General features: G+C 35.9%; 1 protein-coding gene and 1 non-coding gene across 2 annotated transcripts in view; both read left to right on the forward strand.

The window, feature by feature from the left end:
- Positions 1 to 19,132, forward strand: part of LOC114209014 (homeobox and leucine zipper protein Homez-like) — a 56,213-nt gene that overhangs the window by 29,555 nt on the left and 7,526 nt on the right. The window contains 1 exon segment of the mRNA XM_088023007.1: positions 16,110 to 16,168. Within this exon segment, the coding sequence (XP_087879133.1) occupies positions 16,110 to 16,168 (59 nt within the window).
- On the forward strand, positions 4,854 to 4,957 carry LOC114209175 (U6 spliceosomal RNA). Its single transcript, XR_003609273.2, has one exon. It is a non-coding gene; the product is annotated as a U6 spliceosomal RNA (small nuclear RNA).

Here is a 19,132-nt window from a genome sequence, read left to right on the forward strand (position 1 = left end):
CTCAAAGTCAAACAGCACTTTCCTGGTCATTTGTGGACATGTGCCGAGTAGTGAAAAACCATACCCAGTTGAGGTCAAGCAAGGCAACACCCTGCATTCTTGGTTCAACTCTCAAGTGTTTTTTTCATGGTCAATTTAGTGCCACAAGTTTTGCATTTTGGGGCTTGTTTTGGTAAGTTTGTTGTTCAAAATGGTCCCCAAGCACTGTGCTAAAGTGCTATCTCCTTTTTGTTGTTGTTTTGTTTTTTGGTTTTTTATGTGTATGGAAAGAAATTGTGGTGTGTCTTCTGGAGAAAATATCTGTATTAGATTAATTTCATATAGGCGTGAGTTATAGTGCTACAGGCTGTGAGTTCAATGGTCTATCCAGAGAAAGGGAGAGCCAATTCTCTGATCTGTACATGAGGCTGCAGTGGAAAGTGCTAAAGTAACATCTACAGCTTATGATGAAGTTATGGAAAGGACAGAAGGGCGGCTAAATACGGGGATTCATGAGATGATGACTGGTTAAAAACAAAACAAAACAACAGCAACCCATGGTTGACAGCATTGTTGTGAGGCTGAAAACCAAAGAAACTTATGTTCATGTTACCAGGGTGAGGATCATGGTAAACCCTTCTCAGCTAGTGTTTTATTCTACAGAAATACTGCATATAATTAAACAAATGTTGCATATAATTAAACATTATAAATTTCTCAGTTGAAGAAAAGTTGTAACCAAAAGCTTTCCAAAACATAATCTTATATTTCCCCTTGGAGCAATGGCTCAGTATTCACTAATTCAGTGTTCACAGTTCTTTATGTAGTGTAACTACTGCTGGGGTGTCTGGGGGGCTCAGTCAGTTGAGCATCTGCCTTTGGCTCAGGTCATGAAACCAGGGTCCTGGGATCGAGCCCCATGTCAGGCTCCCTGCTCAGTGGAGAGTCTGCTTCTCCCTCTCCCTCTGCCCCTCGCCCTGCTTGTGCTTGCTTGTCTCTCTCAAATAAATAAAGAAAGAAAATCTTTTTTAAAAATGTAACTACTGGGGCACCTGGGTGGCTCAGTACGTTAAGTGTCTGCCTTCGGCTCAGGTCATGGTCCCAGGGTCCTGGGATCAAGCCCCATGTCAGGCTCCCTGCTCAGGGGGGAGCCTGCTTCTCCCTCTCCCTCTGCCTGCCACTCTCCCTGCTTGTGCTCTCTCTCATTGTCAAATAAATAAATAAAATCTTTAAAAAAATGTAACTACCGCACATAACAAGAATCAACTGAGAACCATAATTTCCTCTTATTTTAATTTACATATCTTTTATTATACTTGCAATTGGACTTCTGATATTTAATAACCACACTTCTCCTTTGTCAAGAGGCAGTATAGGGTAGCAGTTAAGGACATGTATACTCTATGAAATGATATTCTGGCTCAATGTTCAACACCAAGACATCTGTGTTCTAAAATGTTTTCTTCCATTCATATGTGAATTTCTTCATATTGCTTTTACTTTCTGAACTTTTCACTTATAAAAATGAGGGCATACATTTTCCAATTCTAAGATTTTTGGTTTTATAATCTGTAAAATGAGGATGTTATATCCTATATCACCTCTAACTTCATTACCATAATGTACATTTTGGGAATCAATGACTACCGTAATCTTGACTGGAGGCAGAGTGTAACCGGATGGGATGGTCTCTTGAGATGTCTATGTTCTGTGATTCTGTCTTGAAGGGCTAATATATCCCAAGAATTTTAAAGTGATAATATTCTTGGGAGTTGCTACATATATAATTTTGGATTGTTGGGCTAGTCTAAATTCCTGGTATTATGTTGACTTAGTAAATGGAACCTGGACTCTTATTTCATCAAATAACAATTCCAATTCTTATTCTGTATTATTATAACATTATCTATCTCGTTCTTAATGTCTTCACCTGTCTCCAATTGTGCCTAAGTTACCCTGGAGACAAATCAACAGGTTTACTTCCTAATATACTTGACTATCACATAATTGCTGCTAATAAGTGAAGAAATTTATGATAATTTCAGCTAAAGAAAACTATAATCACCAAAACATATACTTGAGATGCTCAAATTCCAACTGCAATAAAAATAAACTTCAGTGCGTAGTATGTAGAAGAGGAAAAGTTAACAGTAGAAAGCCATTCTTGTGACAGAATTTGTAACTCTTCTCCAAGATGTTGAGTTTTTCACTCGGTCTTCTACACCTTTCCATTTAACCAAATGTTTTTCAGATGCTTGTTCACACTTGCTTTCTTATAATCAGGCCGAGAATATATTCACATATTTGTATAAATTGTGCTCTGATATATCTAGCTCCCCACAGTAATGGATAATTAATAAATTCCCAGAAGTTTCCAATCCAGAATTATAACATCTTCTTAGAAATTTTTTTTGTAATTACCAATGATGCTGGTATTTAAATGGTTAGTTATTGATGACAGAAAGCATACATTCTGGAAAGGAATTGATTTATCTATGGGTAGCAAACATTTGTCATTTTTAGCTATCTGGTATCTTTTTTTATAACTTCTCTATATCTTGATAATTTCCCATACTTTTTTTTGCCTCTTTAAAGGAGAATCCAGAAAACTCACTTTTCTAGACTCCTTTGGCCATAGGCTGAAAACAGGGAATCCATATTCTGTCACTCACAATCTGTAAGACTGATCCAAAAGTCAGCAACCTGAGTAGGTAACATCCATTCTTCTGGAATGGGTGGTAGCTGGGATTTGTAGCATTTGGCTTTAGGAGGAATGTCTTTAATGGACCAAATCTTTGTGTGTTGCTGGATACATAGCCTCTCCCCTGTTTTCATTAACCCGTTTAATGAAACTATGATTTCCCTTGTATTCCTTAACAAATTGTTTCTCTACTTAGATTAGGCAGAATGCATTCTGTTGTTTGCAAATTTAAAATATTAAAATATTAATTTAAAATATTCAAAGATTTGGGGGTGCCTGAGTGGCTCAGTCAAATGTCCAAATCTTGGTTTTTGGGTCAGGTCATGATCTTAGGGTTGTGACATAGATCCCCATAGGGGCTCCATTCTGGTTGGAGAGCCTGCTTAAGATTCTCCCTCTGCCCCTCCCCCCTTAGCTTGTGTGTGTGTGTGTGTGTGTGTGTGTGTGTGTGTGTGCGCGCGCGCGTGCACTCTCTTTCTTTAAAAAAAATTCAAAGATTTTTATCAAAATGCTATACACAAAGGTTTTAAAAGTGAAAGAGTTATAATAAATATCAGACACCTCTCTACCTTTGTTCCTTTCTAGTCCATTACCCAGACACATTCACTTTCAACAACTTTAGTTGATTTGTCTGATATTTCCCCCTCCTCCATATACAAATTATACATACATATAACTTTTTCTTTATCACATGTAGATATTACTTATTGATTATATATTTCTCTTTTATATTCACCTCTCTTCCCTTCCTCTATCTTCCCAATATCTTTGTAAAATATTTGCTTAAATCATTGGTCAGTTTTACTGTGTAGATATTGTCTATTAACAAATGAGGTAGATATTATATTTTATCTTTTTTCAGTCTTTTGCTTACTTAGAGTTAATTGCTTTGCTCCCATCTTGTTTTGTTTGATTTTCAATATACCTTTTCAATCTACCTCTGTCGGATCACTCAAATACTCATTACTATCTTTTCAAATGTTCAAATAAATCTGATCATTTGGAGATTTTACCCCTCTGCCTGTTTCAGTCTGTACTAGCTGCTTTCTAGACTAAGCTTAGCATGGCTGTCCTGGTGGGTCTCTACTTTTTGGCTTTCTTGTTTTGGATCCCCTATTTTAGGTACCAGTCTACCTCTTTCTTGTTTTACCACGCACATCCTACAGTGGCTTCCTGAAAATGGACACATGGGATTCAGAGTCCCTGCACTTTTGTACATTTTGTATTCACTCCTCATGCATCAACATTTGAGTATAATATTGAATGTTTTTCCCATAGCATTTTTCTATGAGCAGCACTTCTCTTTTTAATAAGAAATAATTTTTTCTTGTGTTTTAATTCATTTGATGCAAATTAACTATTAACTCATGGCCATTACTAAGTGAATATAACTGGCATATGCATTTTTAGGTGGGCATTTTCATATCTGAATATATTTTGCCACCACTGAAAGAAACTAAATACCTTACAGTGTGAAATTTGTGAAATATCTTATATATCATCAAAATAATGTGAACAATGTGCATATATCACTTTTTGGTTATCTTCTTCAAGACCCAAGAATATTTGGCGAACTGTAAAGAATAATTGGACTTATGACTTGATATCTGTTGCCAGTTGGAAGAATTAGAACTCTGCTTTACATATTATCATTTCTAACACAGTCTACCAGATAAATGCTAAGATTCACAGGTGTATGATGACTTTTTTGTGCTGTTGTTTACTGCCAGAAATCCTGGCTTCTACCATTAATACAAAGACCTTCTGAAACGAAAGTCCAAAAATATGAACTTTAAGATTTTAACATTAAGATAAAAAATGATGTAAAAAGTGTTAACTACAATATAAAAGGTAGTTTCTATGACAGTCAGCTTAGGCCCTCTAGAAAATTCTGGGCCAAGCTATAAAAGCATCTCTATGAAAAATAGCAATCCTGAAGTGTCTAAATATTTTGTTTTTAGATAATACATCACTTCTGTATTCTGACATAACCTTATGCAGTATTGTACACACAGGAGGTGTTCAATAAATAATGGTATGTGGAATAAATGAGAGATGTAGTAAATGTTTAAATAAGAAAATTCAGAGTTTTTTGCAGTGGAACCCATGTAATTATGTAAATTCTGCCTTAATGTCAAATTAGGAAGTTTCAATATCTAAAAATTTCACTTTCCTGCTCTCTCTGGCAGCACATATACTAAATTGGACCCATACAGAGCAGACTAGCATGACCTGCACAAGGATGACACTTAAAAATTTCACTTTCTCCTCTTCCATTTTCTTCTCAATGTTTTACTCGGGCACCAAATTATATGTCTTGTCACCATCTCTGCCACTTGATTGTTAACTTTAGGAGAATTAGGTCTGTGATTAATTTACTTTTGTCTTTACCTCAGCAGCTACTGTTTTACTTTGTACACAGAAGGTGTTCAATCAGTATCTGTAGGATTAACTTATTAAGTGAATCTTTGATTGACTATCTACCAAGTTCAACAGTATGATAGTACCTTCCCAGTAAAGGAATGAGACATTGAATTTGCATGGAAAAAACATATTAAAGTAAACAATGGGACAATAATATACAGGCAACCTGGATAAATAGGAGGACACACCTTTCAAGAAATTCATCTAAAAATTTCACAATAAATTAATGCCTTTGAGATCCTTGGCAGACATCTTTAAGTAATAAAAGGAGAATATTGACTTTAACCAACAAGGGGCTTAATTAGGGCCCTGATCTTGTTAGGATTAAAATAATACTTTGATAATAGCTATTCAAAGAATTTAATTTCACAAAAGCCTTTTTAAAGAAACAGGCCTTTTGAATCCTATCCATGCAAATACTTGAAGTTTAAGAAGCATTAGAAAGTTGGAAAGAGGGGCGACTGGGTAGCTCAGTTGGTTAAGCATCTGCCTACGGCTCAGGTCATGATCCCAGGGTCCTGGGTTTGAGACCCACGTCAGGCTTTCTGCTCAGTGGGGAGTCTGCTTCTCCCTCTCCCTCTGCCCCTGCCACTCTCTCTCTCATATAAGTAAATAAAATCTTAAAAAAAAGAAAGATAACTTTTTCTTCATAACTAGAGAAAAGATGAAAAAATGAATAAAGGAAACTGAGTAAACATAAATATGTTAATTTAAGGGAAAAGTTAAAAACCAGAATGCTGAAGGATGACTTAGGTCTTGAATCCCTATCGGAATTTAATTAATGGGAAACCCCCTTGAAATTTTCCAGTTCTTTCATGATCGCATTGTGTTCGCTCATCTAACGAGTAGTAGCTGTTTATAATTTCTTACAGTAACACTGAAATGAAGGATCACAAAGTTCACCTCTAGATAGAATGCCGACTCAAATTGCCATGTTTTCTTGCTTACCTCTTTCTCTGAATCTCCTTGGCTACTAGGTGATATGCAGATTCCTTGAGGGCAGGGCTTGCTTACTTTGCAGAAGTCTAAAATCATGCCACCGCACCCATGGCATTTAGAAGTATTCTTCAATGTTGATTAAAGTGGGACTTTTTTCTATTCATTACAGATTTTCTATTTCATTACTTACAACTTGCTTTTATATAAATCAGAAGTCCACTGGTTATGAAATTTTATTAGCTTTTGAACTGTTTGGGAGACAATGAATGTTTTCCCTGGATAAGTTAGTCAGAAGACATGAGTCCTCCATCAATGATGGAGGGTCCAGTCCCATTACAGTTACCATTTGCTTTCCCTTCACAAAGGGAATCCTTGTACCCTGACACAAACTCCTCCCTGTGTCTATTTCTATTTAGATGAGATGCAGATATATATGACTGGTTCAGTGCAATTCATCAGAAGGTCTGAATAAGCAGCTCTAGTATCATGACTCCGGGTTAACAGTATAAGTTTTGTAGGACAACACTTTAGCAAAGCCATGGTCACACTTATTGACAATAAGGTCAAATTTAAAAATGTATAACTCCTTTTTTAGTCTACTGGCTGCTTAGAAACATTCCAAACCTGGAAGCTAATATATACTTCATGTACTCTGAAAATTTTAATTTGTTTCTTTCCTCCCTGGACTTTTAACTAAAAGGGCTGAGAGGCAAATACATTTATTTATTAATAACTCATCATTAGTCAAAAATCATTTATTATTAAAAGCATTTCTCTTCATGCTACTCTGCAAATTATAAGGCAACATCAACTTTAGAAAATTAGTTATATCTTTCTAATTTTTCTGCTCCAGTAAGCATGTTGTAAGGCTTACTTTTGATAAGTAAATTGGTAGTAAATTGTTGATAGACATTGAAATAACAATTTTTTAAAATTAAGTACTGGAATAACTTAAATCAGTGAAAAAAGACTACAATAGTCCAAATGATATCTGTTATGTTCAAGCTTTAGACTGTTAAATTAAGTTTCTAGGACGATCAAGAAAATAAAAACTAATTTTTTTTAATCATGGCTCTTCTTCTGATTAAGATAATTAATGTCGGTTATAGGAAATTGGAAAAGCAGAAAGTTATAAGGAATAAAACTAAATGTCTGACTCATATCTTGTATTAAGAATTTAATTTGGTATAACATTTTTGGAGGACAGTTTAGCAATACTATTTTTAAAAGTATATAATCTATAACCTAGGAGTTACCTTCCAGGAATTTAAGAAATAACTGCCTCAGTAAGGGAAGATCGATCCATAGAGACAGTCTTGAAATATTTCTCTTAATAGCAAAGAACACAATCAAAATAAGTTCATTAATAAAAGTATAGCAAAACATGTTATGGGTTTACATTAGTTAAAACTTGATTCATTCAACAATTATTTGTTGAGAACCTGCTATATGGTAGGACTAACCTAAGCACTTGGATATGGCAGTAAATGAAGAACTCTTTATCCAATGAAGCTTATCTGTGGAAGGAAATAGACAATAAACATAATGAAGGACTAAATTATGTAACATGTTTGGAGGCGAGCAGTGTTATACAACCAATAAAAAGAATGATGTAGATATATTCAGATCTGAAAATATGTCCACAGTGTATTTGTAATTAAAAAATAAAAATAAGTTTTGTACATATATATCAGGACTCATTTTTATAAAAAAATACGTATGTGAATGTAATGTAAATATTCATAAATATGTCTGCATAAACTTGGGATAACATGTACAAAGACCATTTCAAATTGTTAATATAACATAACAAGTCCAGTGTGAGATGTGGGAGGGGAGAATACACATCAGTGTATATGCTCATTGTGGTAGATTTACAGGTGATTTCTTTTTATATATTTTTAAAGTATTTTTCAAATTAAATAAAAATAATAAAATTATTTTTATCACTAAGATAAAATAATTTTAACCCTTTGATAGGCATCTACTCAATATTTATTTAAATCTCTGATAACAATGAAATAATCCATGGTTCTTATAATTTTGAGAACTCAGCATCATTTAGTATTGAAGTAAAACTATGGACCCTCTTGCAAAAAGCCTGCACACACCAAAAGGGGATTACAGTGATTGATTATCCAAAGCATATCTGGTTTAGAAATGCTGCTATGAAGTAAAGGGACTAATTTTCTTTTGAAAAACAGACAAACCCCCTAACATTTTTCTTTATGTTCTAGTAATATCATTAAAAGAATGATATTTAATAACTAAAGATGTAGCTCGAACTTATATTATTTTTCTATATTTGGAATTACAGTCTCAAATATCTATTTATGCCTCATAAATTACTAAGTCTTAACTAAACATATTAAAATAGTTCTCAAATAATTTGGGGTACTTTAATGTGGGAAGTTACCTGCCCTCCCCTCCCCCGCGGCCCCGTATATGAAGATGTGCCATACATCATCATTCTGGTATCAGGATTAAGTCTGCCTTTGATTTATTGATATGCCACTCTGTTCAACTAGTGAAGTATTTTGAATGTGATGTGCTAATAAACAAGATACAAATTATATGTATATAAAACATACAACTTTTAAGTCAGCATTCTTTTTAATGATAAGCTAAGGTGTTTTGTAAAAATAATGGATAAACCTTCATTTCAAAAATTAGTAGTGTTTCAAGAATGATTAAAATAAGAATGTTGCTAGGATTCAAAATTTAAAGGGCAACATGAAATGACTCCAGTTAGAATAGATTTATGTGTAAGGTAAGAGTTGAATGAGACTTTAAATAAATTTTAAACTTAATTTTCTTAGCTAGGAATCTCAGCTATCAAAAGTTGTTTATCATAGTCAGGTATTTAATAACTGTTGATTAATGATTTTCTCAAGATTATGTCTTAATTTCAGAAAGTCATATAGCTTAGTGACATTTTCACTTTGCTGAGAAGGTATATTCCAATTTCATTTCTCCATCATTTTTATGTTTTGAAGACGTTTATTGCAGACCATGGATCTATTTGACATTCTCGACTGCTCTGATCATTCAATGGTGCATTCCTTTGAATTCTAGAGATCTTAAAATACTGGTACAGTTTTAAATTTGATGGGAAGGGAGGATATAGGAATGAGTGCCGCCCTTACTCAGTAGCAAGGAGAATGAATCCATGGCAATCTTGGTGATATCATGAAACATAAATGGAAATTATGAAGTGTTTGAGGTAAAGCTAGCTTAATGCCATATGGGTTAGCAATTTTTCTGCTTCACTACTTCACTTATTTATCTTTAGATAAATACCACCTGGGAATAAGTGGTGTTTTGCTTCACATGTGCACAGGTACACATTACGATCAGTCGATTTTAGAGTCTGGCTATCAGCCATGCTGAGTATTAGCCCATAGCAGGGATTAGGTGCCACAAAACTATTCAGTCCATTTTACAAGTGTGATTTTATTCAGGTGGTTTGGCTTGTTTGTTTCATGAGTACCATCTTGGCTCTGTTAGTTGGCAGGAGTATTTCAGTTTTACAGTTAATGGATAAAATTTTAAATGCCATATTCAGGGAACATTTATAAGAATGTTCCCTGCTATCTCCATCATTTTCCACCCATCATCAAAACTTGACAGGTAGCTGTGTGATGAATACTTTAAAGGACTGAGAAAGTTATCTTTCACTAAGATATGCTACCATTGGGATAAATCAGATCTTGAATAAAAGCCAAAGCCTTAATTGTGAATGATATTAGTAATATTACTCATATCCTGGGTGTGACAAAATATCTTGGATAGCATATTAATGAATAAGTTTATTATGGGTTATTGGAGAAGATTCTGATTTTTTTTGAGATTTTGCTTTACCTGATCTCAATAACAAGAGTATAAGTAATGATAATGAGAGCTAACCTAAATTAGGTACGTACTACATGAAAGACTGCTAAATATTTTATATGATTCTTTTATCTGGTAAGGATTCACCTTGCTACGAGGCAGATAGTGCTATTATTCTCATTTTATTTTTTTAAAGATTTTATTTGCTTGAGAGAAAGCAAGCGAGAGAGAGCATGAGTTGGTGGGGGAGGGACAAAGGCAGAGGGAGAAGTAGACTCTTGGCTGAGCAGGGAGCCCAATGCAGGGCTCAATCCCAGGACTCTGGGATCATGACCTGAGCCGAAGGCAGACGCTTAACCGACTGAGTCACCCAGGCATCCTATTCTAATTTTATATGTGAGGAAATGGATACTCTGTGTATCATTTTCTTTTGCTTTGTAATATATCATCACAAACTTCCCAGTTTAAAACAACACATTTATTAGCTCACAGTTCTCTAGGGCAGAAGTCCCAGCACTGCATGACTTGGTTCTCTGCTCAGGATCTCACAATGCCAAAATCAAGGTATCAACGCAGCTGCTTTCCCATCTAGAGCCTATGAAGAAGAATCAACTTCCAACCTCATTCAGACCATTGGCAGAATCGCATTCCTTGAGGCTATAGAACGGAGGTTCCAGTCTCCTTGCTGGGGCTGTCAGTTGGGGGTTGCTCTCAGCTCCCAGAGGCTGCCTACATTTTTGGCCATGTGGCCCCCTATATCTTTAAAGCAGACAATGTGAACATCTCCTGTCAAATCTCTGGCTCCTTTGTCTAATGTCAAGACCCAGATTTAAAAGGGTCATGCGTTTAGATCAGGTCTATTCTTTCTTAAAGTCAACTCTGCCATAAAACATAATCCAGTCATGGGAGGGACTGTACTGTCACCTTCACAGTTCCCGCTCACACTCGAGGAGAGCATTATACTAGGGTTGAGTCATTGCAGGTGATCTTAGAATTCTGCCTACTATACCCTGATAGCATAAATAAGTTACCTACACAGCAGAGCTAAAAACTGGCCAACTCTAGAGGTTTGCCAGATAAGCCCCATACATTGAATTTAAAGCTACAGATTAGTGGGGAATGTCTGGCCATTATATTATTGGATGGTGCCTCTTGGAGTTCTGGAGTCATCCTGACTAGACCATGTTATCTCTTACTTCATTCTAAACCCATATCTGTTCCATAATCTTTAAAATTTTATCACTATGATACATGCATTTTGTTAAAAAGTCAGGGGACACCTGACTTTTTAATTTTTTATTTTGAAATAAATTTAACTTACAGAAAAGCTGCAAAATTTAGAAATTCCATGTACCTACCACCCAGGTACCCTATTTGTTAATATCTTATCACATTTACCTTATTGGCCTCTCTCTGTCTGTGTATATTTTTTATTAACAACTTCATAGAAATGCAATATATCATAAAGGTTGGCTGTTAAAAGTGTACAATTCAAGAAGGGGAAAGGTAGGGGGAAAATATGCAATTCAGTCATTTTTAGAGTTGTGCAACCATCACTCTAATTTTAGAATGCTTCCATTATCCCCCAGAGAAACTTTGTATCCATTATCAATCATTCTCATCCTCCTCGCACTTAGTCCCAGCCAACCACTAATCTACTTTTCGTCTCTAGGGAGTTGCCCGTTCTGGCCATTTCCCAGAGATGGAATGTGTTGCTGCTGACTAATTCATCATGGTATAGGTTCAGGGGTGAAATTATATCCAAAGTTGCCAAAGTCCCAGTTTAACAAGAATGTAATATTTTATAAAGCATATCCTTGGAAATATAATTTCTGGGACATCTAGGTTCCTATTGTTGATATATGAAGAATTTATCTATTGTCCTGACTTCAATAAGTTGTTAAATATCCTTAAAGTTTTTTTTTTTTTTAAAGATTTTATTTATTTATTTGACAGAGAGAGACACAGCGAGAGAGGGAACACAAGCAGGGGGAGTGGGAGAGGGAGAAGCAGGCTTCCCGCCGAGCAGGGAGCCCTATGTGGGGCTCGATCCTGGGACCCTGGGATCATGACCTGAGCCGAAGGCAGATGCTTAACAACTGAGCCACCCAGGCGCCCCATAAATATCCTTAAAGTTTTAATAAATGTATTTGCTTATTCATTTTTAAAAACTTTGTTCTCCTTGGGATTCAAAAGCCTCTATTATTCTTAGGTGTAACTTGATGACAATTTCCTTTTTTTACTGTCTCTTTAAATATACAACATGTAACAATTCTGTATTTTAAATATTTAATCAAAACAAGCTCAAAACAAAATATGTGGTCTTTGGTGACTGGCTTCTTTCATGTAGCATAATGTTTCTGAGTTTATCCATGTTATAACACCTATCCATACTTAATTCCTTCTTATGGCCGATAATATTCCGTTTTATAGAGGTACTACATTTTGTTTAACCATTCTTCAGTCGATAAACATTTGGGTTTTGCTTTTCAGTTATTACGAATAATGCTGCTATGAACATTTATATACAAGTTTTACATGGAGATATGTATTCATTTTGGGGAATAGATATCTAGAATTGAGATTTCTGGGTCATATGGTAACTCTATGTTTAACATTTTGAGGAACTGACCATCTGTTTTCTAAAGCAGCTGTACTATTTATCTTTCCATCGAGCAATGTTTGAGCATTCCAATTTCTCCACATCCTCGTCAACACTTACTACTGCTTGTCTTTTTAATTGTAGTTTCCTTAGAGTATGTGAAGTGTTATTTCACTGTGGTTTATTTGCATTTCCCTAATGACTAATAATAATCTTTTCACGGTCTTTTTGGCAATTTGTATATCTTTTTTGTAGAATTGTCTATACAGAACCTTTTCCCTTTTTTAAATTATGTTGTCTTTGAGCTGTAAGTTATTTTTATATTCAAGAGTTCTTTATGTATCAATGGTGTCCTTTGAAGTACACCATTTAAAATTTTGATGAAGTCCAGTTTATCTATTTTATTTCCTTAATGACTTGTGTTTTAAGTGTCGTATCCAGGAAAACATTACCTAATTCAAAGTCATAAAGATTTACACCTTCAAAGAATATTAAAGTTTAGCTCTTACATTTAGGTCTTTGATTTTGGGTTAATTTTTAACATGTGAGGTAGAAGTCCAACTGTATTCTTTTGGAGGTCGATATCTGGTTGTCCAAGCATTGTACGTCACAAGATTATTCTTTCCCCATTAAATCGTTTGACATCCTTGTCAACAATCAATTGCCCATAAATGTTTGGGTTTATTTCTGGACTCTAAATTCTCTTTCATTGATCTATATGTCTCTCTTTATGTCAGTACCACACATTCTTGACTACTGCAGTTTTGTAATGGAATTGGCAAGCATGTATCCCCCAACTTCATTCTTTTTCAAGATTGTTCTGGCTAATCTGAGTCTCTTGTATTCCCATATGATTTTTAAGATCAGCTTGTCAATTAAAAAAAAAAAAAAAAAAACGCCAGCTGGGATTTTGATTACATTGAATCGCAGATCATTTTGGAAAGTTTTGCCATCTTAACATGAAGTCTTTCCATTCATGAGCATAGATGTCTTTCCATTTATTTAAGTGCTTTTTAATTCCTTTCAACAATATTTTGTAATTTTCAATGTAGAAGTCTTATACTTTTGTTATTTTTATTCTTAAGCATTTTAATTTTTGATGCTATTATAAATGAAATTGTTTTTAATTTCATTTTCAGATTGTTCAAAGCTTGTGCATAGAAGTGCAATTGACTATTGTATGTTGGTCTTGTGTCCTGTAACCTTGCTGAATTCATTTATTAGCTCTAATAGGTTTTTGTGTGGATTCCTTAGGATTTTCTGCATGAAAGATTATTTCATCTGCAAATAGAGGTAGTTTTACTGTTTATTTTCTATCTGGAAAAGCCTAACTTACCTGGCTAGAAACTTCCAATAATGCTTTTTTGTTTAACATTTTTAATTTTGTTATGTTAATCACCATGATTTTATATAAAACATTTTTCATTTCTTCTGATCCAGGATTATGTTCTGCATATACCAATGATAGCTCAATAGGGGGCGTCTGGGTGGCTCAGTCAGTTAAGCATCTGCCTTTGGCTCAGGTCAAGATCCCAGGGTCCTGGGATTGAGAGTTCCACATCGGGCTCCCTGCTCAGCAGGGAGTCTGCTTCTCCCTCTGCCTCTACTCGTGCTCCCTCTCTCAAATAAATAAAGTCTTTAAAAATAATAGTAGTTCAATAGACACCTCCAGTCTGGTAGTTTTCCAAAGCGTTTTCTTGTCTTTTGTGACCTTGATATTTTTGGAGAGTACAGGTTAGTCATTTGCTAGAATTCTTCAACATTAGCTTGTCTGATATTTTCTCATGATCAGATCCAGGTAATGATTTTTGGTAGGAAATCCATAGAAATGGTTCTGTGCTCTCAGTGAGGCATGTGACGGACATTGTTTTGCCCCATTACTCATGATAACTTTGAACATTTTGGTAGAGTGATATCTACCCAGTTTATCGACTGTAAAGCTTACAAATAACTATATATATATATATCCTGTTATTCAACAAACTCATCCACTTGCCTTATCATCCATTGATGATTCATTCCTGAATCAGTTATTATTATGATAATTGCTAAATACTGATTCTTTTCCTCATCATTCCTTCCAATTATGTTATTTGGCCTTCTCTATTAATGTATGACTTTCCTTCTTCACTTAAAAAAAATCACTCATTTTTTATGTCTATGGAATTATGAATTCCCTTTTCATTCAGTAAGTTGTAATTATTACTGTCATTATTTATTTTGATGCTAAAATTATTTAACTTTTGGCTGGTGGGAGCCCCTTCAAGCTAGCTTCTAGGCCCTTTTCGTAATTCCTTCAGCCACTTTATTGAGTACCTTCTGTAACAAAAAGATGTACTAGGCTTGTCATGTACTTTTTCTTTTTAAGCCCTGGAATCAGCCATTTCTCCAAGGAGTACTGGGTTTTTTATTAAAAATTAAGAATATAATTTAAAAACAGAATATTATTTAGAAACAAAGAAACTAGATGTTTTCATTGCTACTGAGATATTATTACTTCTGGGTCTCTCAGAAGGCAGAAATAGGAAAGATATCTTCGCAGACACACTCGTACACGTGTATTTATATCTATATCTATTTCCATATGTGTATTCTTAAAAATGAGCTTACACTAATATGTCCACTTATAATCCAACATTACAGGGTTCATTTCAGCCTTTATTCTTTCCATATTTGGACTTTGTTCCACAGATATTGCTGGCCTGAGACTCCTCAGAAAAACAAAAAGTAAGAGAAGGTAACCACTAAATATTTTTAAAGAGAATAAAAGCGGGGGGGGGGGGGCGGGGAGAAAAGAAAGAAAGAAAAGAGGAGAGAAGGAAGAGCCCATGAGGGCTTTGATGAGAATCGGTAGTTTCTTCCCCTTCACAATGCCTCCAAAGACAATGACTTTCAACTTTTTTCAGCTGTTTCTTCCGGTATTAACTCCATGCTAATACTCTTCATTCTTGATTAAAAACGAGAATTAGATATCAACTATAGCCTTCCCGCTGTAGGGGACTGTTCCTTTTTTATACCACTGATCAACTACACTTTGCTTGAGCAGTTGGTTCTTCTGAGGGTCTTTCTGGATATCGACAGCTGACATTGAGACCTGTGATTTCTGGTATTGCTCCTGTTTCAAATGAATTCCCATATTTTATTGCCACTTGCTTTTCCAGAGGAGTTATATATGGTCAACACTTGCAAAGAAAAAGATATAATTTCTGAAGAAAAACTTACTGAAAAGATAACTTGGTGACAAATTGTATCTTAAGAGGGATAAGACACTCTGAAATAAGGTTTGTCTGAAACTAAACATTAGTCAAGTTTACTCAAAATGTTTCTGGGTGAAATGTAGGTTGAATATGCAGAGAAATAACAATTGGACAGAAGTGGTAATTAAAAAACCACTCATGAGAAATTTTACAAAATAATACCAATAAAGAGCTCTAGTGATAAAAAGCGTTGCTAATACTGCCAGTTTCAAATCTAATTTCCTATTTGAACAATTTTTTGAATACATTTTCCCTAGTGAATTTTTATATTCCTCCTAATCATTGACTTCCTACCTAGTAAATATTAGTTAAGGGTAAACCCTCTGTAATTTAAAAGTTTTGAACATGGCACTTTTCCTTTTTTTACATATTCCAGTATACCTGTAGCAACACTGAATACAAAGTTCAGTATTGTGACGGTGTACCTGAACCAACGTGAGTTCACTCCTTGGTGAGTCACAGAAAGTGCACCAGATGAGTTGTGGTGGCAAAGAAAACCTTATTTGTAGCAAATAAGGAGATCATGGGGAATGGCTGCCAAAGCCATGACTCCCCAACAGAGGGTGAATGGTTTTGTTTAGGGTTAAGATGAATACTTAGATAGGGAAGCCTTATCATTGTATGTAGAGGCGGGCATAAGGTCACTCATGTGCCTTAAGGAAACATGCCCATACATACATTGTATGTTATGTAAATGAGGCTGGTGCTCCTCCTTGGTTAGAGATTTTAGTATTATAATGAGGTAAAGGTAATTGTAGATCATTCCAGAGGTCACTCTGTGGTCCATCTATGCAGGAACAGGTCAGGGGTTTAGCTCAAAAGGTCTGGGTGGTCTGCGCCACGGGAAGGCTTTGTGAGGACAGTGGCCATCACCCAAGGGGTGGTTTCAGGTTTCATTTGCTTGAGTTAAGAGGTAAGCCAGAAAGAACTGCTTCAGAAAAAATATAAGATAAACGTTAGTGAGTACAAGCAGGTGGGCAGCAAAGGTCGGGATCTCAGGTTCTAGCTGGTGTCAACAGCATCTGCATTGCAACATCATCCCTGTTGTTACAAAACATAAATGTATATTTATGATCATATTTAAAATCTGATAACAGGGATGCCTGGGTGGCTCAGTTGGTTAAGTGTCTGCCTTCAGCTCAGGTCATGTTCCCAGGATCCTGGGATCGAGTCCCACATCGGGCTCCTTGCTCAACGGGAAGCCTGCTTCTCCCTCTTTCTGCTGCTCCACCTGCTCTCTCTCTCTCTGACAAATAAATAATTTAAAAATAAAAAATTAAAAAATAAAATCTGATGCCAACCAAGAACAAATAGGGTTGGCTTCAGTTAGAGTTAATATGGGGCAAAATTTCATGTGCAAGTTGTTCTGTGCATATCCAAAGGAGAGAGCTAATAGCACTCTTTCCTCTTTCATGTAGGCCTTTATCAGCAAGAAGAACACAGGAAACTGTGTGGAGGTTGGTTTTCAAAAACTTCTTCCCGGAGCATTAACTAAACCACAAAATTTCAGTCTTTCTTTCTAACCATAGCTGTGTTGTAATGGCGCATTCATTATTAATTATTACTGACAGGGACCATGAGAAATTCAGCAAAATCTTTTTTTATACCTTAATTTATAGTCTCCGGTTGGGTGACCTTGGACAAGTGAGTCAGGTTATTTTTTCAGCACAGTTACCTCCGTGGCTGTATGTGTGAGAAAGAATATTTGCCTTGCAGTTTGTTATGAAGATTAGGGAAAATGTTTTACAACCTTGTCCAGCTCTCAATAAATGGTAGTTGTTGGTAATCTATTCAATACCAAAACAGAGCAAAATAAAATTAAGTATACAGGCACACAAAAACTAGGAGGGGCTAACTCATTTGTAGTGAAGAATTTGAGAAATGTGTTATAGACCTGGAAGAATTGGGTTAACTTCTCACAAGTGGAGCATTTGTAACTGGTGAAAGGGAAGATTTCAGAGTCTTGCTCAAGCCAGAGAGCAGGTTAGCATGTTACACTTTTCCCTGCATCTTTTGTTAGGAGATTCTGTGCTGGGAATGTTGCAAGTCAGATTTTGTACAGTGTGACAGAAAAGGAGATACCAAGTTTAAAACTTTTCTTTTTGTCCTTTAAATATTACCATAGAAATATTTGTATGGCTCATTAGAAGAAGATCAAGCAAATTCTAGGGATATAATTTTTAAATTTTAGTCACATAGGACACAGAGGAGAAACAGGCAAAGGGATTTTTTTCAAATCAAGAACTTTTTGCAATTAAAGTCCTCTAATGGAACCAACTTGTCAGATCTTTTATGACTCACAAGATTGAATTTTCTACTGAGATGGCAAGACGTCGAATGTATTTGTCTTAAAAACTCAGGGAGGGCAAACAAGTCTGTCATTGATTTGTTCGAGGAGGTGGTATTTCAGATTCAAACCATATTATGTGTGTAGTTGGGATGCCAGTTTGATCTGTGGTCGTGTGCACTGCTGGAGCTAAAACATGACTGGACATGTCTGGAGCACAGGTGTCACTCATTCACCAGAAATCTGTATTAGGAATGAAACATCTCTTAAGAGATAAGTCATCCTAAAGAAAGATGAGTCAGATGCATGGGGCGGGTCCAATGGCAAGGACTCCATCACCCAATAGGCAATTCTGAGTATAGCATGGTTGATTTTAGATTCTCAACGTCCCTCCAAATCTTCCTCCAATTTCCTGGGATTCACGTAGGTTTAGGGGACTATACATCTATTTTTTTTTAATCACAAATTTGTTTGTTGTAACAGCTTTTTAAGTTATTTGAGTACAGATGGCCCTTTTTGTTTACCTGTGTATCATAGTGTAACACCAAAGAGTAAGAGGAGTGGCGGAAGTCCTCACACCCCATCCACCCACCTCCATCTCTGCATGAACCTTAGCTATCTTCCCTGAGCTGAAGACTCCAGGGAACTAAGATCCCTTTGGCCTCTTAAGGGTCCTGGACAGCTTTGGGGTACCTGTGAAGGTCATAGTGGTAATCATCAAGAGCTGAGTCAGCTGTGAGCCTCAGATGTTCTCAGATGTGAGGCAATTTCACCTAGCTACACAGAGGAAAAATAGGCCCAGGAGGGAAGAAAGGAAGAAAATGGCTGATGTTCATTCATTCAACAATTATTTGTTGACTAATTGACTAAAAGTCCTAGAATACTTGGATGCTGTGGGATGGAACACATTTGCAAGAGCCTGGAGGTCCTTCAGTAGACAGTGGAGGGACATCTGGGTAGCTCAGTTGGTTAAACGTCTGCCTTCGGCTCGGGTCATTATCCCAGGGTCCTGGGATCGAGTCCCGCATTGGACTCCTTGCTCAGCAAGGGTCCTGCTTCTCCCCTCCCTCTGCCTGCCGCTCCCCCTGCTTGTGTTCTCTCTCTCTCTGACA

Source organism: Eumetopias jubatus, unplaced genomic scaffold, assembly GCF_037043125.1.
Source record: "Eumetopias jubatus isolate StellerSeaLion01/CBP00866 unplaced genomic scaffold, mEumJub1_p1.0 scaffold_1, whole genome shotgun sequence".
NCBI classification, from domain to species: Eukaryota; Metazoa; Chordata; class Mammalia; order Carnivora; family Otariidae; genus Eumetopias; species Eumetopias jubatus.